Genomic DNA, 25,627 nt, shown 5'->3' on the forward strand with positions numbered 1-25,627 from the left:
CCTCTTGCAAAAACCAAGAAACAAAACATTTTCTCGACCGATTCATCTCTTTGACGCCCGAACAAGAGGTGCGTTTGGTACTGCGTGCGCGGTCGGTCCAGTGCGTCGACGGGACGGCCCACCGTAACCCCGGGTGCTCGGCTGCCCGGTCACCCCGCCCCCCCCCCCCCGCGCCCCCCTCTTCAGGGTGCCGGCTGAATGCTGGGCCTCCTAAAGCCGCCAAAGCAGCTTAGCGCTCCTCCGCTGCAGTGGGCCCCACGTGTGAAACGTGCACTCTCCGCTGACACACAAACACATGCGAAGGCCGGCCCTCGCCGCGCTCCGTGCAAGCCTAATGAGGTGGGCGGCGTTTGCTCGGGCGAGGGAGAGGACGACTTAGGGCCGGCTCACTCCCACTCAGCTGTACGGAGGCACGTTGCTCCTCAGGCGCCGCGCACACACACACACACACACACACACCTGCAGGGGGGACAGAGAGAAAAGCCAACACACGCCATGTGCATGTGGAAAGCAGAGAGGTTGTTCCGACTAATGGCGGGCATGTGTTGCAGGAAGCCGAGCGTGTTCCTGAGCTTTACTGGAAAAAAAATTAAAGTGACATTGATTTCCTTTACCAAACGTAAACTCAAATGGAGAATGCAGCGTTCCTACACAGTTCATGGTTGGTTCCCTCCCCCCACTAGACGTGGAGTATACGTTTTTTTTTTAATGGGTTTTCACATGTGGGTAAGGAGAAGAAAGTTTTTTTTTTCTCGACACCGATATTTTCCCTTTTACTGAAAATCAATAACGGCGGCCCGCTCGACGACTGAAAATGGTTATCGGCCAAGTTTTGCCAACACGGCCTCGCCTCACCTCACAATTACACGAATAAAGACATGTTACTTTTCGGCAAGAAAAGAAAAAGAAAAATGGCTTTTTATGATCTATTATTAAAATTCATGCAGTCGATATCTAATTGTACGATGAAATAAAAGCACACAACGAGCAAACAAATCAAGTGCAAAGGATGTTTCAAACACAAAACGCTGATGAAGACGTCACAGCTGAATAGATTTGTGGCATTCTTTCTGCGAGGGAAATGAGATCTTTTTCAGAAAAGTGTTCCAAACTTTTTTGCTCAACTTCCAAAAGTGCGTGACCTTGCCTATTTGGAAGTCAGAAATGTACATCATATTTTAGTGGTGGCTAACCTTGCCCATTCTTTTTAAACCTCTGGCGGATCAATCGCTGACCTTAGTTTGTGCCATGAAAAGTTAATCGGTGGACTGATTTTCAATTTTTAAAAAAGTCAACATTGAAGTGGTTTAAAACTTTTGATAACCTATCAAAAGTTAAAAAAGGTTATTAACCTTTTTTTTTTTTTGGCGTAAGCAAAAGTGGACAAAGCCAACCATTACAAATCAGAAATTGGATACGAGTGGGGAAAGAAAGGGGGCCATTTTTGCCCAGCCCTCACCGAGAAGCCTTGAAATCACTTTTATTTCCATCGGCGCCACAGCGTTGGAAACACGGCACGTTGTTTCCCTCATCAAAACATTCGAGTCACGTCACGAGTAGGAGAAGCATGAATCGCTCACGCGCGCGCGCGATTTCACGATACATGTTGTCATTGCGCTAACTCATGCCCAGCCACGCGAGCCCGCATTCAACTCCAGTGTTGCATTCAAGCTCTTTTGCTAAGAAATAACATCGGGTCAAACGAGGAGAAGATTTGCCTGGCTTCTGCACACCGATTTCACACCGACTACACACACGCACACATTGTGGTGTAGTCAGTGTTGAAGTGAACTGGGCCGAAGCCCAGTTTCTCACCGCTGCCCTCAACTTGGCCCGGACTAACCTCACTTGCTGAATGTTGCACAGGCGCCGCCGGTGGGAGTTTGGGCTGGTCTGTAACGCCCTCTTCTGGTTGTCACGATTGGCGAACATGCCGTGAAAAGACGACGAACACAAAAATATATATATCAGCATCTCGTTCCCATCATCGAAAACATTTCACCGGCGTGTGACTATGCAACGTAAAAAAACAAAACAGGGAGTTATAAACCCTAAAAACGCATCCACGAAGACGAGACAAAAAAAGAAACCCCACCAATGTCATAGGGGTGTTCGTTCACGCGGCACACGTTTGCTCCGGCGCTGCAACGATGTATTTTCTTGCGATACACTATACAACAATCACAGATTGGAACTTTTTGCTGACCTTGTTTTGAGATGGCTCTTTGTTCTTCTACTTTGTCATTTATTTTTTGTAGCGCTCCATGTTGAGTATGTCCAAAAGAATATAAATCGAGCCATATAAATAATAAATATTTGATACACTGTATGGTTTTTTTTACAATAGTAATTCATTTTACACATAATTTTGCATTATTTTGGTAGTAAATTAATTTAAAATTAAGCAACAAAAGAAAAACCGAGGAGCCATTTGTGAGCCGAAAGAGCCGGCTCCTTTTAGTGAGCCGAGCCAAAAGAACCGGCTCTCTAAAAAGAGCCGGAATTCCCATCACTAAAATGTACAGCAGTGGTCCTCAACTAGAAAGGCTGTCGGTCCACTTTTTAAAAAATTTTTATAAGACCAAGGTCCGGTCCCATGCACGGCGGTCATGGGGAGCAGGGCGATATGCCCATTTAGTATGGTCAAGCCAAGCTTATACAAATCAACACTCCTCACAACCAACCAATAATGGGGTGCGTGAAAATAACAATTATTCACTTTGCCAGTACACAGCAAATAATGAGAGGTATTGTGTTGGGGCACAGGAACTCTTTTATTTTGTTAAGTTGTGCCCGCTTAATAATAGAAATAGCGCTTTTAGGGAAATAAGGCATTTTTACTTTAACTTTGTTAAACGGTAGTTGTCTTTTTCTCCCTTAATTTAACAAAAACAAAACAAAATACTCATTTTACCAAAATAATTACTAAACATGAAAACAAAAATATCCTTTTCATTTGTACAATTCCCCTTTTCACATCCCCTCTGAAATCACTGAAAAATATATCAGAAGAGGAGTTAAGAACCATTTTAAATACTGACACAAGGGAGCACAGGAATGTGCAGTGCTGTTCTTCCACTAAAGGTGAGTGCAATGTCTGAGGCATGCAAATATTATTTGAGGACGCCATCGGGATGTTCATTTACCATGTTGCGGTGTTGTGCTGTTCAAAAGTCTTGTCTAATTGTCTGTGTGCGGCTCTCCTGCGCCGAAGCTGTGAGCACACTGTGGCGTCGCGCATGCGTCTGTTTCCGGACACAAGCATCCATTTTGAATGCGTGACGTTTATGTATGGGCACACCTTAAGTTCAGAGGAGCCAATCAGCGCATCGTTATCGCCGACATGCCCTGCTCACACACACAGTCGGTGGATCACACCTCCCTGAGGTGGATCAAATGTCGTCCGGTGGAAGCCGTTTTCCGGGCCTACGCCCCATTCCTCTAGTCTTTACAACAAATGACAACATGATGGTGGGTCATGTGGAACACAGATCAGCAGCATCCGCCTCCCCAAAAAAAAAAACCCCCACCAATTTGATTGCGGAATTTGATTCACTGGGAGGGAAATCGAGAAAAGCTAGAAACGAATGAAACAAACAAACAAGTTAGGAAAAGCTTACTAGAACAAATAAAATTTACTCTGAATTAAATTAGCTTGTACTAGGGATTTAGACAAGGTGGAAGGATGAGGCAGGTGTATGCTGACTTCCAGTTATCATGATTTTGAATGGGATTTGTTAATTCTGAACATATCCGCATCTAAGTTATAAGAGGGTGTGCACACGTGTGCGACCGTCCAGTTCTTTAGTCCCCAAAAGATTAAAACTAATCAATTACGTTGTAAAGGTTATAGGTCACATTAATGATGGAAAAAGTTTATAAATAATTTTGCTTGTTCTTTTTTTTTTTTTTAATTCTCACAAAACTTGCATTTGAACAGGGGCGTGAAGACTTCTTATATCGACTGGACCTTCCTTGTCAATTTCCTGTTCAATCTTTATCCTCACACCTTACCCACTTTTGGTACCCACTTGTGGTTGCATCACTGACAGAAAAATAATAATAAACATGTGGGTTTAAGTCATTGACCTGCAGTCTCGCGATGTTTAGACAAGTCCCAAATCTAGGATACATTTTTTGATATATTCATTTATTTAATTTCAGGGAGACTTTCATTTTTGTAAAGGCCAAAATGTAATGAGAATTCGAATCGATTGCCATTGTTCTTTTTTTTTTGGTTGTTGTTGTAGTTTTGTATTCGAACGCCAGTGGCCGTCGTCGGCCACTTTTCTCCGGGGCTCGCTTGGAAACGCGCCAACAAAAAGCGTCACCACTTCCTGGTGGTGACGCAACGTCTTACGTCAGAAGCGCGTCCCCTCCTCCGTCGCCACCGCCGCTCTGGCTTATGCTTGTGCAGTCTTTACGGGGGTTAGCGCGACGGTGGGAGAAAGTTTTCCCCGGAGAAACATCAACATTACCGGTCCTGGAAACTACGAATCCTCGGCTCTGGATGTTTCAAGTGGATGAAAGCCTTCGTTTGGCATTCCAGCACCTCGGTTTCCGGATACCAGCCCACTGTCCTTTTTTTGGTGGGGGGGAGGAAGGGGGGTTGAACATTTGGTCAGCATCAGTTGAGTGTCTTTCTGTCGGGGGTTTAAAAAAATATATATTTTCTTTTATTTGGGATAACTTCCCCCTTCGTCTCCACTCGTCCCGCAAGATCCGTTCGTGACATGGAGACGCTGAGGTAACAAGGTAAGAAATGCACACTTAATGCAGTAAACTTGCTGCCATGACAACTCGACGGCTTTTCAGACAGTGGTGCAACTTTCTCTTCCTTGGATTTTACTTTTCAACCAAATGAGATAGTCAAGTGGCCATCTACTGCGTTGTTGACATATGACTGTCAGTCATCCTTCTACGCGGCCGTTTAGCTTCTGTGCACCTTCGTTTCAGATTCAGATTCAGAAAACTTTAGTTAAAAAGTTAAAAAGTTACTTATAAATACACATACGTAAATTTGGACATGTGTAATGCTAATTGACGGACAATGGTTGTTCCAGTCTTGTAGTACCACTCTTTCCCACAAATGATGCTAAAGAGTGTGCTTCACCCCCCCCCCCCAAAAAAAATAAAAATTGTGAGCGAAGAAGAAAAAGCGAGCTAGATTATGAATTCATTTCTTACAAAACATTGTAACTGTATTAAAAAATATATCGATAAACATTTATCTGGATCATCTCATTGGAAGAATTGCAACTTACTCGGTCTTAGCTCTTCTATTTACAGACGAGCAGTTACAGTGAAACTCCTCTACAACGAAATCATGTTTGCAGCAACAAATTTTTCAAAACAGGGGGTTTTTCACTGAAGCAAATTTGATCTCAGATGTAAACACGTGCACACACACACAAACGTATGTGTACACGCACACACAAACGTATGTGTACTCTTTATTTTTATTCCAATAGTGCACTTACACTTATTTGACACTTCATATAGTCAGCGTAGAAAGAAAAAAAGGGAAAGAAAATGCGAGATTTACGATCATGGTTCACTTACATTACGAAATGTTCTTCCATACTTAATTTTTCCATACTTATTTGTCATGTCCTTGTTTATGATGATACGAATGCAGCGTGTAATACCGGAGACAAATTCCTTGTGTGTTCTACATACTTGGCCAATAAAGATGATTCTGATTCTGATTCTGATCAGCATTCACTTTCACTTACATCAATTTCTTGGATAATGTCTTTTATTTTGCTTCCTCCGTCTTTCATTTTGATCACTTTTACCCTCTCTTTCAGCGTCAGAGCTCTTCTTGTGTTAGCTGCTTGACATCCAAAGGTCCGTTTTGTAGCCATTTTAGCAATGCAATGTTCTTGCTGCATCTGAAACTAACAATAACAAATACTTCCTGGACTACTGCGCACGTGTAAACCAGTGTGGTGGTTGCTGTTGCCGTTTCCGAACGAAGCAGTAGAGGTCGCCGTTGGATTAGACTTTGTTGTAGTGAATCTCGTCGCGAGGCAAGAGCAGAGAAAAAGGTTTCGTACAACGCAACAGGGTTGTTTTTTTCGTTGTATGGGGGGCAGGAAAGTGGTAATGGTGTTAATGCATGAAGATTTTTTTCACACTAGGGGGTATTTTCGCCCATGTAGGTTTCGTTGTAGAGGAGTTTCACTGTACCACCAGAAATTCCATCCAGGATGGAGGAAATTGACAGAGGAACAAGGCGGGAGGAGGTAGAAATTTTTTGGGGTTAATGAGGTAATTGCTCCTCGATGCTGTCATTTGATGGAGATGTATGCTAACGGTGTCACGTCATTCAAGAATTACTACGATCACAGCCAATGGTCACTTTATGCTTTATGTTTCAATGAGGGTTAAAGTCAAACGTCAATACTGTTACGCTTTACAGGTTTTCAGATGAAAGACGAGCACAGCTGGTCCCGGATTGCAGATATTGTGAAATGGACAAATCACACAGAGACAAACCATATTGTACAAAAAAATTGAAATATTGATTCATATGTTTTGTTTTTCTTGAAAGCATACTGACAAGCTAATCCCAGTTGTTTTTGTCATTTGTTTTCCTAGTGTTTGCTTCCTCTTGCAGTGTATGGAGGAGAAAAAAAAGTTAGTGCCATAAGAGAACTCCGTTGAAAAGTAAATTTTCCAAAAATGGAGTCCTGCCGTCATAGATCTGCAGAAAGCAGGCCACTTGTCAGACGCTTTGTTGGTTACGGTGGTTACGGTGACTCACAGGGACCTGCAAGTTGCATCGAGAGGCCCCGCTTTAGACGTGGCATGGTTACACTACAAGGCTGAAACAAGTTTGCTTTGTGGGTGGGATGCTTTCACGCTACCTCGCCTCATGGACTAGGCCCTTTAGACTGTGGCGCATTTGCACAATGCGGGACGACAGCGTTGTTGTGACGTACCGAGACAGGAAACACGAATGCTCAGGCCGGTGTTTGACTTGAGCCCGATGGCGTCTGAATGCTTTCAGGGGCCAGCCGAGTTTGCCCGTCGTTATCTGTGAGAGTTCAGGGGTTGTGCCCCCCCCCCCCCCCCACCGGCCTCCCTGCCTCTGCCCAAACCCCCGAAGAGGAAGTTGTCCCGATTGAGCTTTGTCCGCAATGGCTTGTTTGAGCGTGAAGACAATGCTGTCTGCCGCAAGGACGGCTGGATAGACAACACACGCTTGCACGCCAACGTTGGACAGGTCTCGCACGGGGCGTGTTTGATTTTTTTGGGGGGGAAACACTTGCAAGCATTTCTCACAAAAATAAAACCGATCATGTTTGACTTATTTCGCGCATTCATTCCGGTGAATGTGATTCTAATCTGGAGCTTTCATTTTCCTGCAGGTTTTTTTGAACTTCTTAAATCAGTGAATCGACAGTGAACATTGACCTTCGTTTTTACCATCTGCAGTTATCAGATAATGAGATGCGACTGCAGCTCTTCTTTTTTTCTTCCATGTTCCCAAGTAGCATATGATGCTCTATCTTGAATAAGGAAGTATGTTTCTATGCCCGTTCCAGAGATGGCACCCATTCGATCTTTTGACACCAGCATCTTTCGTTGACCAAAGCAGGCTGGAGCTTAACAAACAAAGAAATGAGATGGGCTCTTTACAAATCTTTAACGCGTTGTAAGGGCTGTTTTTCAGTGCTCTTTTGTTGAAATGGAAAACTCTTTGAGTACCGAGAGCCCAAAGCCCCAAATTGCTTGATGGCGGAAAACATAAACTCTCTCTCTCTCTCTCTCTCTCCCCTGTTGCTGTACCACAGCTGTTTGACATTCTGTCTTGCCACGAATGAATGAACGCGCTTGCAATAGTGTGTCAGCATATAACGGAGACGACGGCTTAACTCGAGGTTCCTCTCGGGGTGAGAAAACTCCTCTCCCCGATCCGAGCGGCTGCGACGCTGTGGACCCTGCGAGAGAATCTGCTATTTTTAGGTCGCGTTGTGCGGCCGGCGATAATGGCAGAGATAGAGCCGTCACTTTGTCAGAGGAGGATCTTTTTCTTTTCTGTCGCCTCACCAACTATTATGGTATTAAGCGCCCTGCCAAAATGGCGTCGTTCGAATTTGTCACCTTATCGTCTACTGACTTTTCACCTCTTCCAAGGAAGTTGTATTTTTACTGTTCACGTGTTAGATTATTGAATAAACTGGTCTTTTGAGCACGGGCCAATCATTTTATTTTTTTGTCCAGGGCCCAGTGAACAACCAAAGTCAACACCAAATCAATCAAGACAGGACACATAAAAATTTTTTTTTAAAAAGTCCTCGCTTGGAATTGAACAGGAAGTCTGCAGCCATTTGGGGCAAACTTCTGCCAGCTTGAATTCCACTCGTTTTGGCCTAAAACCAAAGGTACAGCTCTAAGTTTCCAGGAGACATGCAGCGGAGAGTTGAGATTGTGTCTGACGAGGCCTCCTGCAGGGTGACATTCTCTCGTCCGCACACCGCCAGGCCTCGTGCGCCTCCCTTCCCAGAACTCGCCAGCTGGTGACTCATGCAGGGCGACCACAGCGCAGCACAGTCTTGGCTGTCGCTCGGCGGATGAACGGACAGGACACCGCCGCCACTGACCTTTTGTTTTTCTACAAGGAGCCGGTCACCGAAATGTCTCGCTAAATAATCACTCCTCCGCTTCCCGGCCCATGGCGCAACTCCTCGTCCGCCGGGGGGGTTGTGGCCGCTGTCCCCTCGGTGACTTCATGCGCTGTTGATGGATTTTATTTTGGAGACCGCATTTAACGTCCCACCACGTCTCGCTCGTGTCCGCAAGAAGACCTCATTTTGGTGGCAGGTTTTTTTCCCCCTCATATCCTGCAATTAGAAAAGCATGTTTCCTTGATTATTTCCGTGAGAGCACTGTCCATGGAGGGCCTAAATGGGATGAAAATGTTCTCAAATATTCTCCGCACTGTATTTAGGCCCTTTCCTCGTTTCTTGGTTTGATGACTCAAAGGCAGTATATCTTGAAGAGGCGGATTTCTGCGACATTTCCAGCCAGCCGCACCGCAGTTTGATTTGGTGAATTATAGTGGTACCTCTACTTACGAAATTAATCGGCTCTGGAAGAAATTTCTTAACGAGAACATTTTGTAAGTAGAGACGCGTTTTGCATGTAAATGCTCTAATCCGTTCCAAGCCCCCCAAAATTCTGACATAAATGTTTGATAAAGAATAAAAATGCATCAAAATATGTAACAAATACACTTTAGAATTCGATTATTGCACAAAAAACGAGAGTTGTGCATAATGTAAAAAACAAAGAATAGAGTCAAGAATGAAAATGATCGTGATTTCACTTTGAACTGCGTCCTTGTCGTTTTTTGCCCTCTTTAGTTCACGTTCTCTCTCAGAAATGGTTTTCGCCTGGCGTTTTGTCGAGAACTGATCCAAGGACGTTTGCTTTTGTCGGCTTTTAACAATCCTTCGAAAATGTCCAAGGCAAACATCAGCATCGTGAGCGATCGCTCCGACTGGTGACATTTTTTTCCTGCGAGATTCACATTTACGTAAAACTATCGGAACGCCTCATGGCCCGAGTAGCGAATAATAATAATAATAATAATAGATTTTATTTATAAGCGCCTTTCAAGACACCCAAGGACACTTTACAATAACAAAAAACACAAAACAATACGGGTTGAGCAGCGGCAGCCAAAACGCGCCAGCGTTCACTCAACCCGAATGACAATGACGCTGCACAAACACCTCACTATCTATCTCTACACAGACACAAACGGTAGAGGTCCCGTAGAGGTCCCTCTTAGCCAATGGGATGCCAGGAAGATGCTCGGTAATAGCCAATGGCAGAGCCGCTCTAAGTATGTCGCGTTCAGGAAACTCGAAGCTGCGACTAGCAGCCCGTACTGTAATTTGACCTTTTGTATCTTGAAATTTCTTTTGTCACACGAGGCAGTTTTTTCCTGTTGAGACATTTCATAACTTGGAAATTTCGTATGAAGAGATGTTCGTAAGTAGAGGTACCACCCACAGGTATTTGTCGGTGGATTCTTCCAGTTTTGGACTTTCAATGTACTCTGCCCATTTTGCATTTGTTCTGACGGCGAGGGAGAGTCACAAGCGGCTTATCATGCACTCTCTTGAATAATAACAGTTCTTTGCGTACGTTGGCATACATTCAATCCAATTGTTGCTCAATAAGACAGATGCAACCAGCCCTAGTGCATAATTCATTTGCTGTACAGATTTTCCTTTTAAGGACTAGATACAGCCACTCTGTTTCAACTCATGATGAGTGCATCATCGCCTGCAGGAACCCCTCCAGCCATCTGATTGATGATCGCAGTTCCCTGTTGACTTGTTTGTTTGTGCGACTGTTGTCAACCTCACGGTCAGGGGCAGTTTTTCACCTGACTATGCGGAGGCTTGTATCATTACAAATGGATGGTCCCATTTCTTTTAATTTTCTGGTCCCGCATCAGATGAACCCGAGTTCTGCTGCCAAATTTTGCTGCAACGCGGTGGGCCAAAACAAACTTGCTGTGGAAAATCCTGAAAGCGTTGGGGGATGTTTTTTGGCAGAAGTCTGCACTCTTTTCCATCAGCAGGATTACGCAAAACCTTGCTGCTCTTTGTAGAACTCCCAGTTGAGGATTATTGTGAAAGCTGTCGAAGGCACTTCCAGTCTTTCAAAATGGCACAGGCAGAATTATGATGGAGAACCCTTCGTGGCTTTTCGGGGAAGAGAGTCTCGGTACGTTCGGTGCGGAAAAGCAGCGCTCACGATAATTAACTCATTCACTCCCAAAGACGTTTTTAAACGTCTTTTCAGACTTGGTCTGGAATTGGCTGGTACTGAATGAGTTAAAAAAGGTAGGCATAGATGACTATTTTGTCTTTGAAAAATGGAAGAAAATGCAGTTTGCATTGGTACCTTTTGTCCTCATGAAAAAAAAAAATGAACCAAATCTGTTTTTTTTTTATGCCATGCAATGTGATGTGGGTGGTGCATAGTGACAAAGTTATTTTTTTCGAGGTCGCACCATCAAAAAGTCTACCGAGGTCCTCTTCAACGCTCCTCGAAGCTTTCATTTGAATTGTATCCTTTTTTTAACGTGGTGTAGCAGATTGGGTCATCATGCGAACACTCCAGCAGACAAATCAAAACTAGAATTATCCTCACGAATCAAGCAAAACGTTTCCCGGTTCAGTTAGAATTGGTGTTGAAACAATCATATCCGTCATGCTCTTCAGATTTTGGCATCATGAGACCAACACCGCACCGAACAATTGATCTGGCAGTACCTTCACTGCCTAGCCTTGCTAAGCGTCAAACAGGATGTCCTGAAAGGAAAGTGACCACTGAGCTTCGAGTGTCTTCAGCAGATTGCTGTGGAGATACAGAGACTGGAGGGGTCACAGAAAAGCATTTTAAAAAAACATGAGTTTTTCATTCATTTCCTTGTTAGAAAAGCTCTGCGTAAAGAACTGGACCATTGAACAGTTGGAGTAGTAGTAGTAGTAGAACAAAATTAGAGAATATCAAATGAAGTTCACCTGGAAAGATTTTCGTGCATTTTAGGTTCAAGCGGAATAACCAAAAGAATAACCAGGGGCATACCATATCTTTTGCGTCAGTCAGTGCATATATTAGCGGCATCCCCACATATTCGTCCAAAGTCGTTCTGATTTCTTTGGGACTCCATGAGGATGATGTCACACGTGAGATCACTCCTTTCACACCGCAGAGCAGCTGCAGAGCAAACCTTTCAACTCTCAAGTCTCCAGAGAGAGAGAGAGAGAGAGAAAGAGAGAGAGAGAGAGAGAGAGAAGGGAGTTCCCCTGTTTGGATAGTGACGCAACGGAGCCGAAAGACGTTCGTGTGGATGGGCTGTGACTTCCCTTTAATCAAGAGTCTTAAAAATACCACTGCAGTGGGAGGCTTTTGGGCTTTGTCCGACATCAAAGTCGCTAGCTCCTCTTCATATGTTGAAATCGCGCCACAGGTAGCACCTCATGAATCATTTCGAGTACAGAGGCCGACCCCAAGCCGGAGAACCCTCCACCTTGAGAGCGAACGGCGTTCGCCCAAGAAGCAAGCCTCAGTGCTGGGATAGTGATCAGTGGGTGGTGAAGAAACAGATGGGCCTTCTGGTAACTCGCTGGCGCCGGACATGTACGACTTGGGCATTAACAGACCATCCCATGCGGTGTTCCTAGACCACCTGTTCTCCTCTTTCATGTGTGGTCGGAAATCAGCGTTGACGCTGTTTATCAAGGTGTTCAAACATGGACAGTGTTGTCGAACCTACAAATAGTAGTGTGCTACATTTACAGGGAGCGGAAGTGGGTCCTCGATTCAAGACGCTCAAACAAATGCCGTACATCAAACCACGGACCCTCTGTGTGAACCGCCAAAGTTGCTCAATGACGGGCCTGAGCATTTTACAATTGGAGCAATCTGATGGAATGCAAAGTAGACAATGCCGGAGAAGAAACAATATTTCCGGAACAATACAGGTTTGGGATGAGAAACGTAATGGACGTCTTGTTTCAAACTACTTGCATATTTTGCTCTTTCTTCGGGTTTTGATACGTTGAGTGATTTGAAAGTTGGTACGAGGGTGTCCTCAGTTCACAACGTAGTTGCAACCCGAAGTCGGAACACACCATATTCTATCAGTTATTCCCTGCTAACCCAGTCATAATTACCGTATTTTCCGCTCTATAAGGCGCACCGACTAGAAGCCGCACCCACTCCATTTCTAAAGGGAAAGCCATTTTGTACACACACAAGCCGCACCTGTATATAAGCCGCAGGTGCCCGTATTGTAACATGAGATATTTGCAAAGAAAGACAGTACACAGAAAGAGATTTCAACGTTGAATAACATCCGTTAACTTTTCTTTCACTACGGCAGTAAAACAGCACTCACACGGCCGGTTTAAAAAATAAATCAATCAAATGAAATGCACCGTTCCCTGTCGAGTCATGCTTTGTTTTAAAATGAAAAAAATCCTCGCTTGCCGTCATACTCGGTCAACCATTCCATCATTAGACTTTCTACCATCCACGCTTTCTTGTCAACTTTCACGACAATGTCATTCGGGAGGTTTTCTTTTGGCATATGTAACCGGGTGAACAATACTATGACTCTTGTAATGAATGCTGGATCGTTTAATAAATGGAGCACTGTCACTTTAAAAGGAGTGTTGGACAATATCGTGAGAAATCTCGTGAGACTTGGACCATGAAATGAAGGCAGACGAACGCTGAGCTGTCCTTGTTCAGACCTGATGTATCCACGATCGGCAGTGTCGTCCGACTGATATGAAGAGTAAAATATCATCATTTGGGAGTTTGAACGGCGTCACACGGTGGCTCGTGTGAACAGCCGGGATGCAAGGGAGATTAGTTGTTTTCCACGTGTTTCAGGCACATAAAACATGCGGCAAAGTGCTCACAAGCCACGACTGTTGTCTATTTTTGTCAACATTTCTATTTGTTAGTCCCGTTTGACATATCTCAGTCTTTTATTTTACTAATGCTGTACATTTTCTGTGTTCAATCTTTCGGATTGCAATCCAGCTCAAAACACAGGAGAAGTGTGACCTCTCCTGGCTTGTTGTTTTCACTGTGACACATGATAGCGTCTCACTGTTACCTTTTCTGCTCGAGCGCTCACTGGCGGCCGTTGGAAAAATCGTTAAATAGGCCTCACCATAAAATAAGCCGCAAGGTTGAAAGCGTGTGACAGAAGTAGTGGCTTATAGTCCGGAAATTATGTTAATTGTGTTATTGTGCAATGTTTTCAGAAAGTACAATGATCTAGAGTGCTCTTTTTCCTTATTAAGAAAATAAACAAAATAAAAATTGGGGGTGGTGGGTTGCCTGGAACAGATCATTGGCATTTACATTCATTTTTCTGGTGAAGAATGATTTGAAATGCGTGTTTGAAGTGTTTTCAGTTACAGTGAAACCCCTCTACAACGAAACCTGCATGGGTGAAAATACCCCCTAGTGTGAAAAAATCTTCATGCATTAACACCATTCCCACTCTCCTGCCCCCTCATACAACAACAAAAAAAAAACCCTGTTGCATTGTACGAAATCTTTTTCTCTGTTCTTGCCTCGCGACGAGATTCACAACAACAAAGTCTAATCCAGCAGCGACCTCTACCGCTTCGCTCGGAAATGGCAACAGCAACCACCACACTTGTTTACACCTGCGCAGTAGTCCAGGAAGTATTTGTTATTGTTCGTTTCAGACACAGCAAGAATGTTGCATTGCTAAAATGGCTACAAAACGGATCTGCCGCTGCTCAACCCGTATTGTTTTGTGTTTTTTGTTATTGTAAAGTGTCCTTGGGTGTCTTGAAAGGCGCTTATAAATAAAATCTATTATTATTATTATTATTATCTTTGGATGTCAAGCAGTTAAGACAAGAAGAGCTCTGACGCTGGAAGAGAGGGTAAAAGTGATCAAAATGAAAGACGGAGGAGGCAAAATAAGACATTATCCACGAAATCGATGTAAGTCAGGCATGTCCAGCTCCGGGCCTGGAGGGCCACTGTCCTGTCTATTTTCCAGCTCTCCGGGCTGCAACACACCTGATTCAGATGATCAGCTCATCAGCCCGCTCTGAAGCAGCATTAGAACGTTCCTGATTATTTGAATCAGGTGTTTTGCTCTTGGGAGAGCTGGAAAACGGGCAGGACAGCGGCCCTTGAGGACCGACTTTGGACACCCCTGATGTAAGTGAAAGTGAATGCTGATCGTAAATTTCGCAATTTCTTTCCCTTTTTTTTTCTTTCTACACTGACTATATGAAGTGTCAAATAAGTGTATGCTCATACTCATGCACTATTGGAATAAAAATAAAGAGTACACATACGTTTGGGTGTGTGTGTGTGTGTTTAAATCTGAGATCAAATTTGCTACAGTGAAAACCCCCCTGTTGTGAAAAATTTCTTGCTGCAAACATGATTTCGTTGAAGAGGAATTTCACTGTACTAACGTGGTCGCGGAACGAATTCAACTCATCTCGAGGCACCAGTGTAGTTATCCCACAATAGCACTGTCTTCTGACTTTCTACACATAACTACTTTTGTGTTGCTTTTGAATGTCTTCAACGAAAACGATAGGAGAATTGTTGTTTCAGACTGAGTAGGATTACTGACATTTGAGCGTCTGCTCATACCGACTAAGAGAAGTCCGTCCAGTCTGCAGAGCCTAATTTGCAGTAGGCTAACAGTGTTGTCATTCCTGTCCTCAAAGTAGTAGTGGATAGTATCGGTGCATTTTCAGAGTACCAAGTACTGTTGGCATCGATACTGTCATACAAAGTAACATCCAAACTCCACCAAAGGACAGAGCTAAGATTCAAACCATGATTGTCGAACTACAAGGCAAACCTGCGAGCCACGAGGTTACCCTGTTGCCCACAAGAGCTCTTGTTCAAAAAGAGTACACTGTATTGTGTACTTTGACAAATCCTTCTGTGTAAAAATCAACATTTTTCCTCATTTGGTTTTTAGCCAAATTCATAATCTTACAACCATCTGTTGCACGGTGCTCTTATATTTATCCTTCTGTCTCTTATTTACATTTGCGCACACACTCTCTGATTATTATTCAACTGTCTTTGCTCTTAATTTATTGTTTGTTGTTGTATGAATTATTTTTGCACAGCACTTTGTATACAGCGGCGGTTGGTTTAAAGTGCCCGAACAATACAGTTGAGTTCAGTTGAGGATTGCAATATTACATGAGCCGCTAAGCTAATGGCTAATTAAAGTCCAATCTGCCCTGATTATTCGGCCTTGGTGGAGGTCTGCACTCCAGTTGCAAATGTTTTGCACTCCCATACGGCCCTTCACTCTTTATTTATTTATTTATGTATTTATTTTTCTTGGTTGTTTCCACACACACAAGTACACGACGTTCAAGCACACGCACGCCGGGGACATTAAAAACACACTTTGGTGGAAAAAGAGTCAGACAATCTGGCGGAGGGTGGCTATTAGTCTCGCTGCATGCTCTCTGTGGATAATTACACCAGCCAATATATCTGTCTGGCCTGTCTGTGGACGCGCACGAGTCTATATTTTACTCCTCAATGCTTCAGAACTGCTTGTCATGGAGATGCCACTTTCTCGCTTCTTGGCATTGTTGCGCTTTATCACATGGCAAAAGTACTGACACGCAACTCTTGATCGAGATCTAAAGTCTGTCTTCATGGGGTTGAGAGATTTTTTACAGCAGTCACGGTACCATTTTAAAACCCTGCTCTAAATAATAACTCTTTCCTGATTGTATGCTTTCAAGTTTCAAGAAGTTGCAACCATTTCCCACATCACAGCTGTATCTTGCCACAACCAATAGCAACAGATGCACGGTTTTCGGCCACTGCGAGCCTCGCTCTCTTCATAAACAGTGGGAAGTGGAATAGGAGTTGTTCTCATAAAACAAAACAACAACAACAACAACAAAAACCGTTGGAACAAATGCAATGGGGGGGTTTTTTCCAGAGCACCATCATAAAACCTTTGTTGTGAAGCTTGAAGTAGTATTTTAACAATGGGGGTGGGGTGTGTGTGTGTGTGCCAAATTTAGAAATAAATAATTGAATGCGGTGATGTTAAATATTTTCATCAAAGTTTTATTTTATTTTTAGGGCAGCTCGGGTTAGCGCGTTGACCTCACCGTGAAGAGGTCGTGGGTTCGATCCCGGCTTCTGCCTTCTTGTGTGGAGTTTGCATGTTCACCCCGTGCCTGCGTGGGTTTTCTCCGGGTACTCCAGTTTCCTCCCACATTCCAAAAACATGAATGGCAGGCTGATTGAACACTCTAAACTGTCCTTAGGTATGAGTGTGAGCGCGGATGGTTGTTCATCTCTGTGCGCCCTGTGATTGCCTGGTGACCGGTTCAGGGTGTCTCCCGCCTATTGCCCGAAGACGGCACCCCCAGCGACCCTTGTAAGGATAAAGCGGATCAGAAAATGGATGGATGCATTTTATTTTTATTGACTGGCATTTTATTTTATTTTTTTATGACTTGGCCTTTATTTCGTGACACTGCAAACAGGTCAATAATAATAATAATAATAATAATACATTTTATTTATAAGCGCCTTTCAAGACACCCAAGGACACTTTACAATAACAAAAAACACAAAACAATACGGGTTGAGCAGCGGCAGCCAAAACGCGCCAGCGTTCACTCAACCCGAAAGTCAGAAAGAAACCACAAGGGAGGGAGAGGGGGAGAAAAAAACCCCACGCTCGAACTACCCTCATTTGAGGATAATTTGAGTGAGGCAAAAAAACTCCTGCACAAGCATATGACAGTTACAACAGGTCACAAGACATAAACAATGAAGACGGTGAAACAAGGGAATGTATGAGGGAGGGGGTGATGGTGGGGGACTAGCTCCCGTGCGTACTTTCATCAGGGGAAGGTCGAGATAGCAGATGTTGTTTTGGTAGCAGGCTGCCCAAGAATTTAAGACAGCCTTGAGTCCGTGGCTTATTCTCTTTAGTGGCGCCGATCAGCCAAATCCGTGATTTCAGTCAATATTTGAGCACGGATTCCAGTTTCTCCAAGTTCTTGACCATCTTGCAGAGACGCTCCAAAACCGCAACAGTTTGTGGTTGAGCACAGTCTGAGTCTGAGTGTTGGACATCCGCGTTATGCCATCCTTAGACCGGCAGCCAACACTTTAATTCCTGAACACTTGAAATAATTACTTGTATTCATATCTATATAAATATATTAACTCATTCAGTACCAGCTAATTCTGGACCAAGTCTGAAAAGACGTTTAAAAACGTCTTTGGGAGTGAATGAGTTAAATGCCGATAAAAAATCATCACAATCTGAAACGAAGCATATTTAATTTTGGCACACATACAAAAAAAACCCCAGAAAATAAAACGGTATTCAACCAATTTATAGTAAAGTAAAATTATATTATATTTAATTGATCGCACTGGTCATATTGTACTTGGGAGGCAGCACATCGCGGTAGTGGTTAGCACATCTGCACCATCATCCTGAGGTTCAGGTTTGAATGTTGACTATTGTATTTCTGTGTGGACTGCATGTTTTCTGACTTCCTCCGACACTATCGAAAAACACAAACGTTAGCTTGACCGAAAATTGAGCATGAGTGATTGCTTGAAGAGATGAACTTGATCAGAGGCGCTAGGTGTGGTATCTACGTCAAAGTAATCTTGGTCTTGTTTTTTTTTTCTATGTTTAGACTGTACTGTGGTACCTCTACTTAGGAAATTAATTGGTTCTGGAATAAATTTGTTCACTAGAATATTTTGTAAGTAGAGACGCGTTTTCCATGTAAATGCCCTAATGCGTTCCAAGCCCCCCCAAAATTCAGACATAAATGTTTTCTAAAAAATAAAAATGCATCAAAATATGTAACAAATCCATGTTACAATTAGACTAGGATGCTGCATAGATGCATATCTATTTATTTATCAATCTACACACATAGACACGTACGGTAGGATATACGGTCCCTCTTAGCCAATGGGATGCCAGGATGATGCTTGGTAATAGCCAAAGGCAGAGCGGCTACAAGTACGTTGCGTTCAGGAAACTCGGATCTGCGACGAGTTGCCCGTACCGTATTTTTACTTTTCGTAACAAGAAGCAATATTTTCCGATTGAGGCGTTTCAAAACTTGAAAATTTCGTACGAAGAGACGTTCTTAAATAGAGGTACCACTGTAAATAACAAAACTTGCCATTTTATTATCTTTGCATTGGCCCTGCAACCAGAGTACTCTGTCTCTCAAGCCAGCTGAGATAGCCTCCAGTTTATGGGCTAATGAAGACAATGGCGATAGAAAATGAATGGATGGCTATCACCACACTTTTCCTCATCACTGTCACCTGTCTTCTGCGTCCTTTTGTTTCACGCCCCTTTGGGATACCGGAGCACTCCGTGCATGTCACTGTGACACCCTCGGGCGGAGGGGGGTTGTCGGTAGTGGAGGGTAGGAGAGGATTTGGAAGCAACATCAAACACGCCACAATTCCTCTGCCGCCTCTCGGAAACGACCAAGACTTGCGGGGAATTCACAGGATTCCGCAACCAGCCTGACTGTCAAAAAGGATACGCGATTCACACGAGAGCGATCCCTGGTTAAATAGCGATCATATGCCAATCTGGTGGAAAGTGCGGAAAGTACCACCTGCGTCCTGTTTTTGCATTCGTCGAAAACACACTTCTCGTTTATGCGCGTGTGTGCTGAAAAAGTGTTTCTGTCTTGCAGGGTGAAGTGTCCGCCGCCGGCCGAGAGAAGTTGAGCTCCGCGCTCGAGTTCACCGGGGCCACTTCCTGATGATGACAGTAAACATGGGTGAGTGGCAGTGCACGAGCGAGAGCGCACCTTTCCTCACACTTCCTCTGGCGGGAGAAAAGAAAATAACACATTAAAAAAAAAAAAAGCTAAGTGCACAAGCGGCAGCACCAGATGGCCCGTTTTGTTTTTACGACATTGTTTTGGGAAATGTTCCCTCCTTTTTATGAACTTGGAAGTCCGTAAAGTATGTGGGTGTATTTCCACCATTTCGACTTGAAAGCTTTGAAATATTCAGATCAATATCGTGTTTTTTTTGTCCAAGCAGTCTAAAACAAGCATGTTTAGGCCCTGCCTTGTTTCCACAGATGACGGTCTCCAAAATGGACTCCGACAGCCCAGGAACTTACAAGGTAGGTTTTGCTGCATTTCCTCACATAGCGGCCCCGTCCCTCGAAAGCTGCATTTACACTGCAGGACCAAGTGGCCAATTCCCATTTAATGCCAGAATTGCAAGTTCAATTCACTCCGTACCAGCTTGTACTAGCTCAAGTCACTTGAGCTGCACATCGGTTTTCCTCATTGATATGAAATGTGATTCTGTTCCAACCCCACAAAAACATGACGATGTTTTTCTTTTAAAAAGAAAATAGTGCTCTACAATATTGGACTGTGTAAAAGCCTACAGTAGTAACTTGCCGCATGGTTTTCCAAAGAACACTCCCAGTTCTACTTAAATTGTAATATACCAGTCGCATTGTTAATTATTATTCCAAAAAAATCACTTGCAGGAATACTACAAATTATTTGAACATTAACTATGCTCACACTCTCTATTACATCAGAGCCATACTTGATCGTCAACCATTAATTTTTCAAACATGCTACTGAGATTTTTTTTAGCAAAGTGCAATTTTTGTAGGGCCGCATTTTCGACTGCGTATGTATGTGTGTGTGTGCGTGTGTGTGGTGCGTGCACGTGTGGGTGGGTGTGCGTGTGTTCGCATGTGGGAATGTCAGAGTGCGTGTGCGCATGCTTGTGTGTGTGGAACCGACGTGAGTCCAAGTGTGGCTCAGGCTGCTAATCCTGCCGGATGCCTTCGCCATGATGTGTCACTCGGCACCAGGAAATCCCCTCAATGTCTTTATTCAGCCTCTCTGCCTCGCACGCGCGCGCACACACACACACACACACACACACGCACACTTTGTTATGCTTGCAAGTCACAGCTCTGTTAAATCTATAAGCTGCTGTTTTAGCATTGCGACTTCGGTGGTGAAATGAAAGCAAACAGTCATATGGCAGCATATAGCTAGTTGGCGGCTAGCGTGAGAAGCCAACACTGTCGTCTGCATCTTCACTCCGTGTTCCTTCAGATGGACTCCAATGCAAGTTCTTGCAAAGTGTGTAACGCCGTAACACGCGCATATATATTTGGTACACATTGCTAGCATGAGAAGCTAACAGTAGTCTCCAGCTTCTCTCCTTCAAAGGCACTCAAAGGCATGTTGTGGTAAAATGTCATAACGTACACAAAACACGACTTTTGGATTGCGAATGACAAGCATATGGCAGCTTTTAGTCCAATTGTCAAATTGTCAGCGAGTGTGAGAAGCAAAATTAGCAGTCTGTCTTTTCCGTCTTGTTAAAACAGCACAAAAGAATTGAGTCAAGTGCAAACCACGAGTCACAGAGAGCCCGATCCAAGTCACCAGAGGTCTTGGGAGGACACATTTTCCTCCTGAATGTTGGTAACTAGAATCCTGGGGGGGGGGGGGGGGGGGACAAACTTGCAGAGCAATGATGCAATGCTGAAGCAATCGACCTCCGTTGTATAATGATGCTAGCTGGGAGCCCCGCCATCCCTTCCTCCAATGCTAGTTGACATTTTTGCGAAACCCGTGAGAAACAGCATCAGCGTTCATGTGCATTGCAGTACATTGAAAGAGCGGTTGGGTCACATTGACGCTGTCCTTCCTTGGCAGCAGAATTCCCCCCGTCCCCCCCAGCGTTCCTCTGAGATGGCAGTTCGCCTTAGCGAGCCAACATGTCATTTATATGCAAAACGGAAGCATGCAAAAAAGATATTTTGGAAGGAAAACATACAAAAAGTTCGGCACCATTTTCAAGCATCACGTGAGGATTTTATTTAATATTCATACTTCTATGGTCATGGCCTCGTTTTCCTGACACAAAAGAATGCATGTTACTACATTAAAAAGCTTTGAGATTCAGGAGTGCATTATTAGTTTGAAAAGAGTTAGCATTAGCTTGAGAAGCCAATATAGCAGCCATCATCTAAACTCAGTGTTCCTTTTTGTCAAGTATAACCTTTTCTCATGTGGTCATCCCTAAAAGCATCAAGTTAAAAAAATATACCTGGAAAAAAAAGGGTTTTGGACAAGAATGCCAATTGAGAAACAGTTTATGCTAATTGGAGGTTTAGGGTTCGCGTGGGATGCTAATGGAGCCAACTATCTTCATTTGCTTCTTCTTGTCAAACATGCTGTTTTTGTAACATAAAGAATTAAAATTAATTATTTCAGTGCGCATATCATTTTATGGTTTTATATTGTATGTGTGTGTGTGTGTATCTATCTATCTATCTATCTATCTATCTATCTATCTATATATATATATATATATATATGTATTTTTTTTTAAACAAATCCTACAAAATTGTATGTTACATAATTTAAAATACCGTATTTTCCACACTATAAGGCGCGCCAAAAGCATTCACTATAATCTGGTGCGCCATATATATGGATCAATATTCTGTTTTCTTGGACGTAGTATTTTAAATGTTCTGTAAGGCACGTTGTTACAGCTGCGGCGGTTGTGAAAGCAATTCTAATCTATGCGCCTCATAATGCGGTGCGCCCAATATAGGAAAACAGTTTTAAAATTGTCCATTCATTGAAGGTGCTCATTATAGTACGAAGTGCCTTACAGTGTGGAAAATGCTTGTTGAGGATCATTGGTTTTTGACCAGGCTATGTTTGTCATGTCATCGAGCTCAGTATACTATCCTGCAAAAAAAAATAGCATTCGCCAAGAAGCTAACATAGCATTCTACATCTACCCACACTCAGTGCCCTTTATTGTCAAAAGGGGTTCGCTTTAGAAGTCTATCGGTGGACGACCTTCTTCATTCGGATTTTCGGACCGAATTGGCGAGATGATGCCGACGCCACGCTCGTTTACTTTCCCAAAGGCAATCCCGATTATTTTCGGAAGTGTTGACAGCAAAGGGCGAAGCGTTCCGTGGCCCCCCGCCGGCACCCCACGGATGACGAAGTTGTCATCCCATTTCATCATTCGTGCGTTTCTTTCAAAACGTGTTGCCGCACACACAACACGCAGAGGCGCGCGCAGGCCTCTGTTGTTTGTTTTGTATCCTTGACTGCGAGCGCACAGTGCGGTGTGCGGTTCTCAGGCTGAAACAACACCGAGATGAACAGCGGCCAATGAGAAACTCTCTGAAATTCACAGACGGCAATAAATGTCACGGCGTTCATTTTTGAACATTTACCGTCTCCTGTAAAATGAAAGAGACTAGCGGTCCCCAACCCCCGGGCTGCGGACCGGTACCGGTCCGTGGGTCATTTGGCACCGGGCCACACCAAAAGAATACATTAAGTTATGCATTACTTTTGTTTTATTCATTTCCAAATTTGAAAGATGTTTTCTGATGAAAAACGACCGGATTCTCTGTTACATCCGTCTCCAGTATGTCACTCTTGACACAGGTCCAGGCGCGCTTCTTGGTCACATGATAGGTTACCGCTAAAATGAAACCCAGGAGCTAGCAAAATGAGTAAAAAAAACAAAGGTCTTTGCAAAGTTTCCTTGGGAAAGGGAAAAGGCCCAGAAGAGACAGAAGTAAGAAAAAGAAGGCTACATTTAATAGACAGTACTATTTAATATATTTATATATTGTATTAATATATATTTATATAACATATATTAATATATTTATCTCAACGGGAGATGCCCACTCTTCATAATATGCGGCGATGGTGACTTGTATTTTTCATGCACTTATTTTGAAGGCATGTTTAAAAATTACCATAGCGACCGGAGAGTGTTGCGGCCATATAGGACGTTCTTCGTGTCGTGATTTGTGTTTATTGTTGATGTTAATGTCGAAAATACCACGGTTTTCATGCCGGTCAAATCAAATCAATATTTTGGTGTATGTATCCGGCCCTGAAAATATTGTCTGACATCAAACCGGTCCGTAGGTCAAAAAAACTTGGGGATCGCCGATATAGACGACTAATGTCGTGTAAAACATCACAAACACACCTGCAAGACTTAGCCTCTGGTATTCATGGCAGCTAGACAGACGGCCGCGAACATCGCCTTGTGTGGCTTTTCTTGACGCTCCTTCAGAAAGACTCAAATGTATGTTATTGTCAAAATGTAACTGCCACATAAAACAGTGCCTCAACAGCACAAATGACAATAACGTGGCAGCCTAGAGCCACTCTGCTGTTAGTGCAAGAAACAAATTCTAGATCTCTGCTTTCGGCACAAACAAATGCACAACAACATCCAAAATCTGAAAGCTATTTTCCCCCCCGTGTCCATCCGTGTCTTAGTGATTAAAAAAAAAAAAAAGTTAATTTCCCGAAGTGGAATAATTTGTATTCTGGACAGACGCAATGACTCACTTCCTGACATGACTCCACTTCGACATGCCACTGGTGCTGAAGCCTGGGCTTACATTGTAAATAGTCAGAATGTAATCGAGACTGCGCTATGCCGGCTGTGTCGTCGTATGTGCTATCACCGTTTCTTATCGCTATCTTCCGCTTTAACAAGGAAAGGATCAACTAATCGCATCTTGTCATCACGAGCGGAAACTTGCTACGGCATTATCATTTTATGGTTTCTGTCTAAACGTTGAAAAAACGTGCGATGCGGGATCAAAGTAGGCGTACGCCAGGACTGCTGACGAAACAGGATGAAAAAAGTTCATATCTTGATTGGCACTTTTTTGCGAAGGAGAGTGGCACAAGTCAAGACGTTCGGCACACTTTCACAATCTAATGAGCTCCAAAGCAATAAAGCTCAACGTATGACAGGAAATGCTGATAAAAAGAAATAGCAGACCAAAAGAAAACCACACAAATATTATAAAACACAATATATAAAAAAATCGTCATGTAAAACTGCAAACATAATAGGAAATAATAAAAGTCAAGAAAGATTTTCAATATAAGTCTTAAATGCATTAATGCAAAATTATTCAACAAAAATAGACATTTTAAGGAATACAAAATATTATTGTGAAAAATCTAAATATTTGACAAACAAAATGTCAAGTGCAGGAAATAATTCAAAATATGAGACCGTCATTAAAATATAAAAATAAATACAATTTGTAAAAATGTGACAATATAATACAAAATATTAGAGAAAATACTTTTAGAACATACAAAATCGGAGGATGTCAGACAGGTTGGAAGATGAAATATATCATTCAAAATATTTGTATTCGTGTTATTAGAAAAAGTCGCATATATGAAATTAACTCATTCAGTACCAGCCAATTCTGGACCAAGTCTGAAAAGACGTTTAAAAACGTCTTTGGTAGTGAATGAGTTAATACTATAAACATTAGCTGAAAATGTCTCCAATATGAGTATGATTGATATTAAGTATGATGCAAAAACACAAAATATCAGACAAGAATACAATGGCTGCTATACTCAACATATGGGCAGCATTTTTCACAGCCCCGCTTTGTTCAGCGGAGAGATGGGTGCTGTTGAACGGTCCGCGGCCGGATGGATGTAAGTCTTGAGGAGCCGACGATGAGAAGAAAGGAGCGTTAGCGCGGATTTGGAACTGGGAGTCGCGGCTTGGAGTTTGAAGCGGATTACGTGGGACGGGAGAAGTGAACTCATCTCTTTTCGTCAATGGACGCTACAGCTTCGTGTTTGCTTTCAAAACTTAGCTTGTAGCAGACGTGTGCACATTTCAGCATGACGTCTCTGACCCACTGGTGAAAGGACACTTTGATCCTCTCCTCTTTCATCTAGAACTGCTTCAGACAACAAAGTGCATGGAGAAAAGTGGTGAAGATTGCACGACTGTCCGTGTCCTATGTGTTGTGTTGTGTTATTTTTGTTATTTTGACTTGAAAATGGCGCCGCGAGAGTGGCTGCCTTTCCAGCAGCTCCTATATTTTGTTGTTCTACTTCTTCCTTTCATAACTTTGCTGCTGTGAATTGGGAATTTCTCCATTGCGAGACTAATAAAGGTTTTCTTATCTTATCTTATCTTATATTGC

General features: G+C 43.2%; 1 protein-coding gene and 1 long non-coding RNA gene across 2 annotated transcripts in view; one reads left to right on the plus strand and one right to left on the minus strand.

The window, feature by feature from the left end:
* Positions 1-3,254, minus strand: part of LOC147187226 (uncharacterized) — a 73,867-nt gene extending 70,613 nt beyond the window's left edge. Inside the window, exons 1-2 of the long non-coding RNA XR_015098929.1 lie at positions 3,147-3,254; positions 1,844-1,908 (exon numbers count right to left, since the gene is read on the minus strand). This is a non-coding gene — a long non-coding RNA (uncharacterized LOC147187226). The remainder of the gene's footprint in view (positions 1-1,843; positions 1,909-3,146) is intronic.
* A 1,130-nt stretch (positions 3,255-4,384) lies between these two features.
* Positions 4,385-25,627, plus strand: part of map3k22 (mitogen-activated protein kinase kinase kinase 22) — a 45,713-nt gene continuing 24,470 nt past the window's right edge. Inside the window, exons 1-3 of the mRNA XM_086101927.1 lie at positions 4,385-4,755; positions 19,296-19,382; positions 19,691-19,735. Coding sequence (XP_085958053.1) covers positions 19,364-19,382; positions 19,691-19,735 — 64 coding nt within the window. The 5' untranslated portion in view covers positions 4,385-4,755; positions 19,296-19,363. The remainder of the gene's footprint in view (positions 4,756-19,295; positions 19,383-19,690; positions 19,736-25,627) is intronic.

This window comes from Hippocampus guttulatus, chromosome 21 (genome assembly GCF_054856545.1).
Source record: "Hippocampus guttulatus isolate MCC_2025c chromosome 21, RoL_Hgut_1.0, whole genome shotgun sequence".
In the NCBI taxonomy this organism is placed as follows: Eukaryota; Metazoa; Chordata; class Actinopteri; order Syngnathiformes; family Syngnathidae; genus Hippocampus; species Hippocampus guttulatus.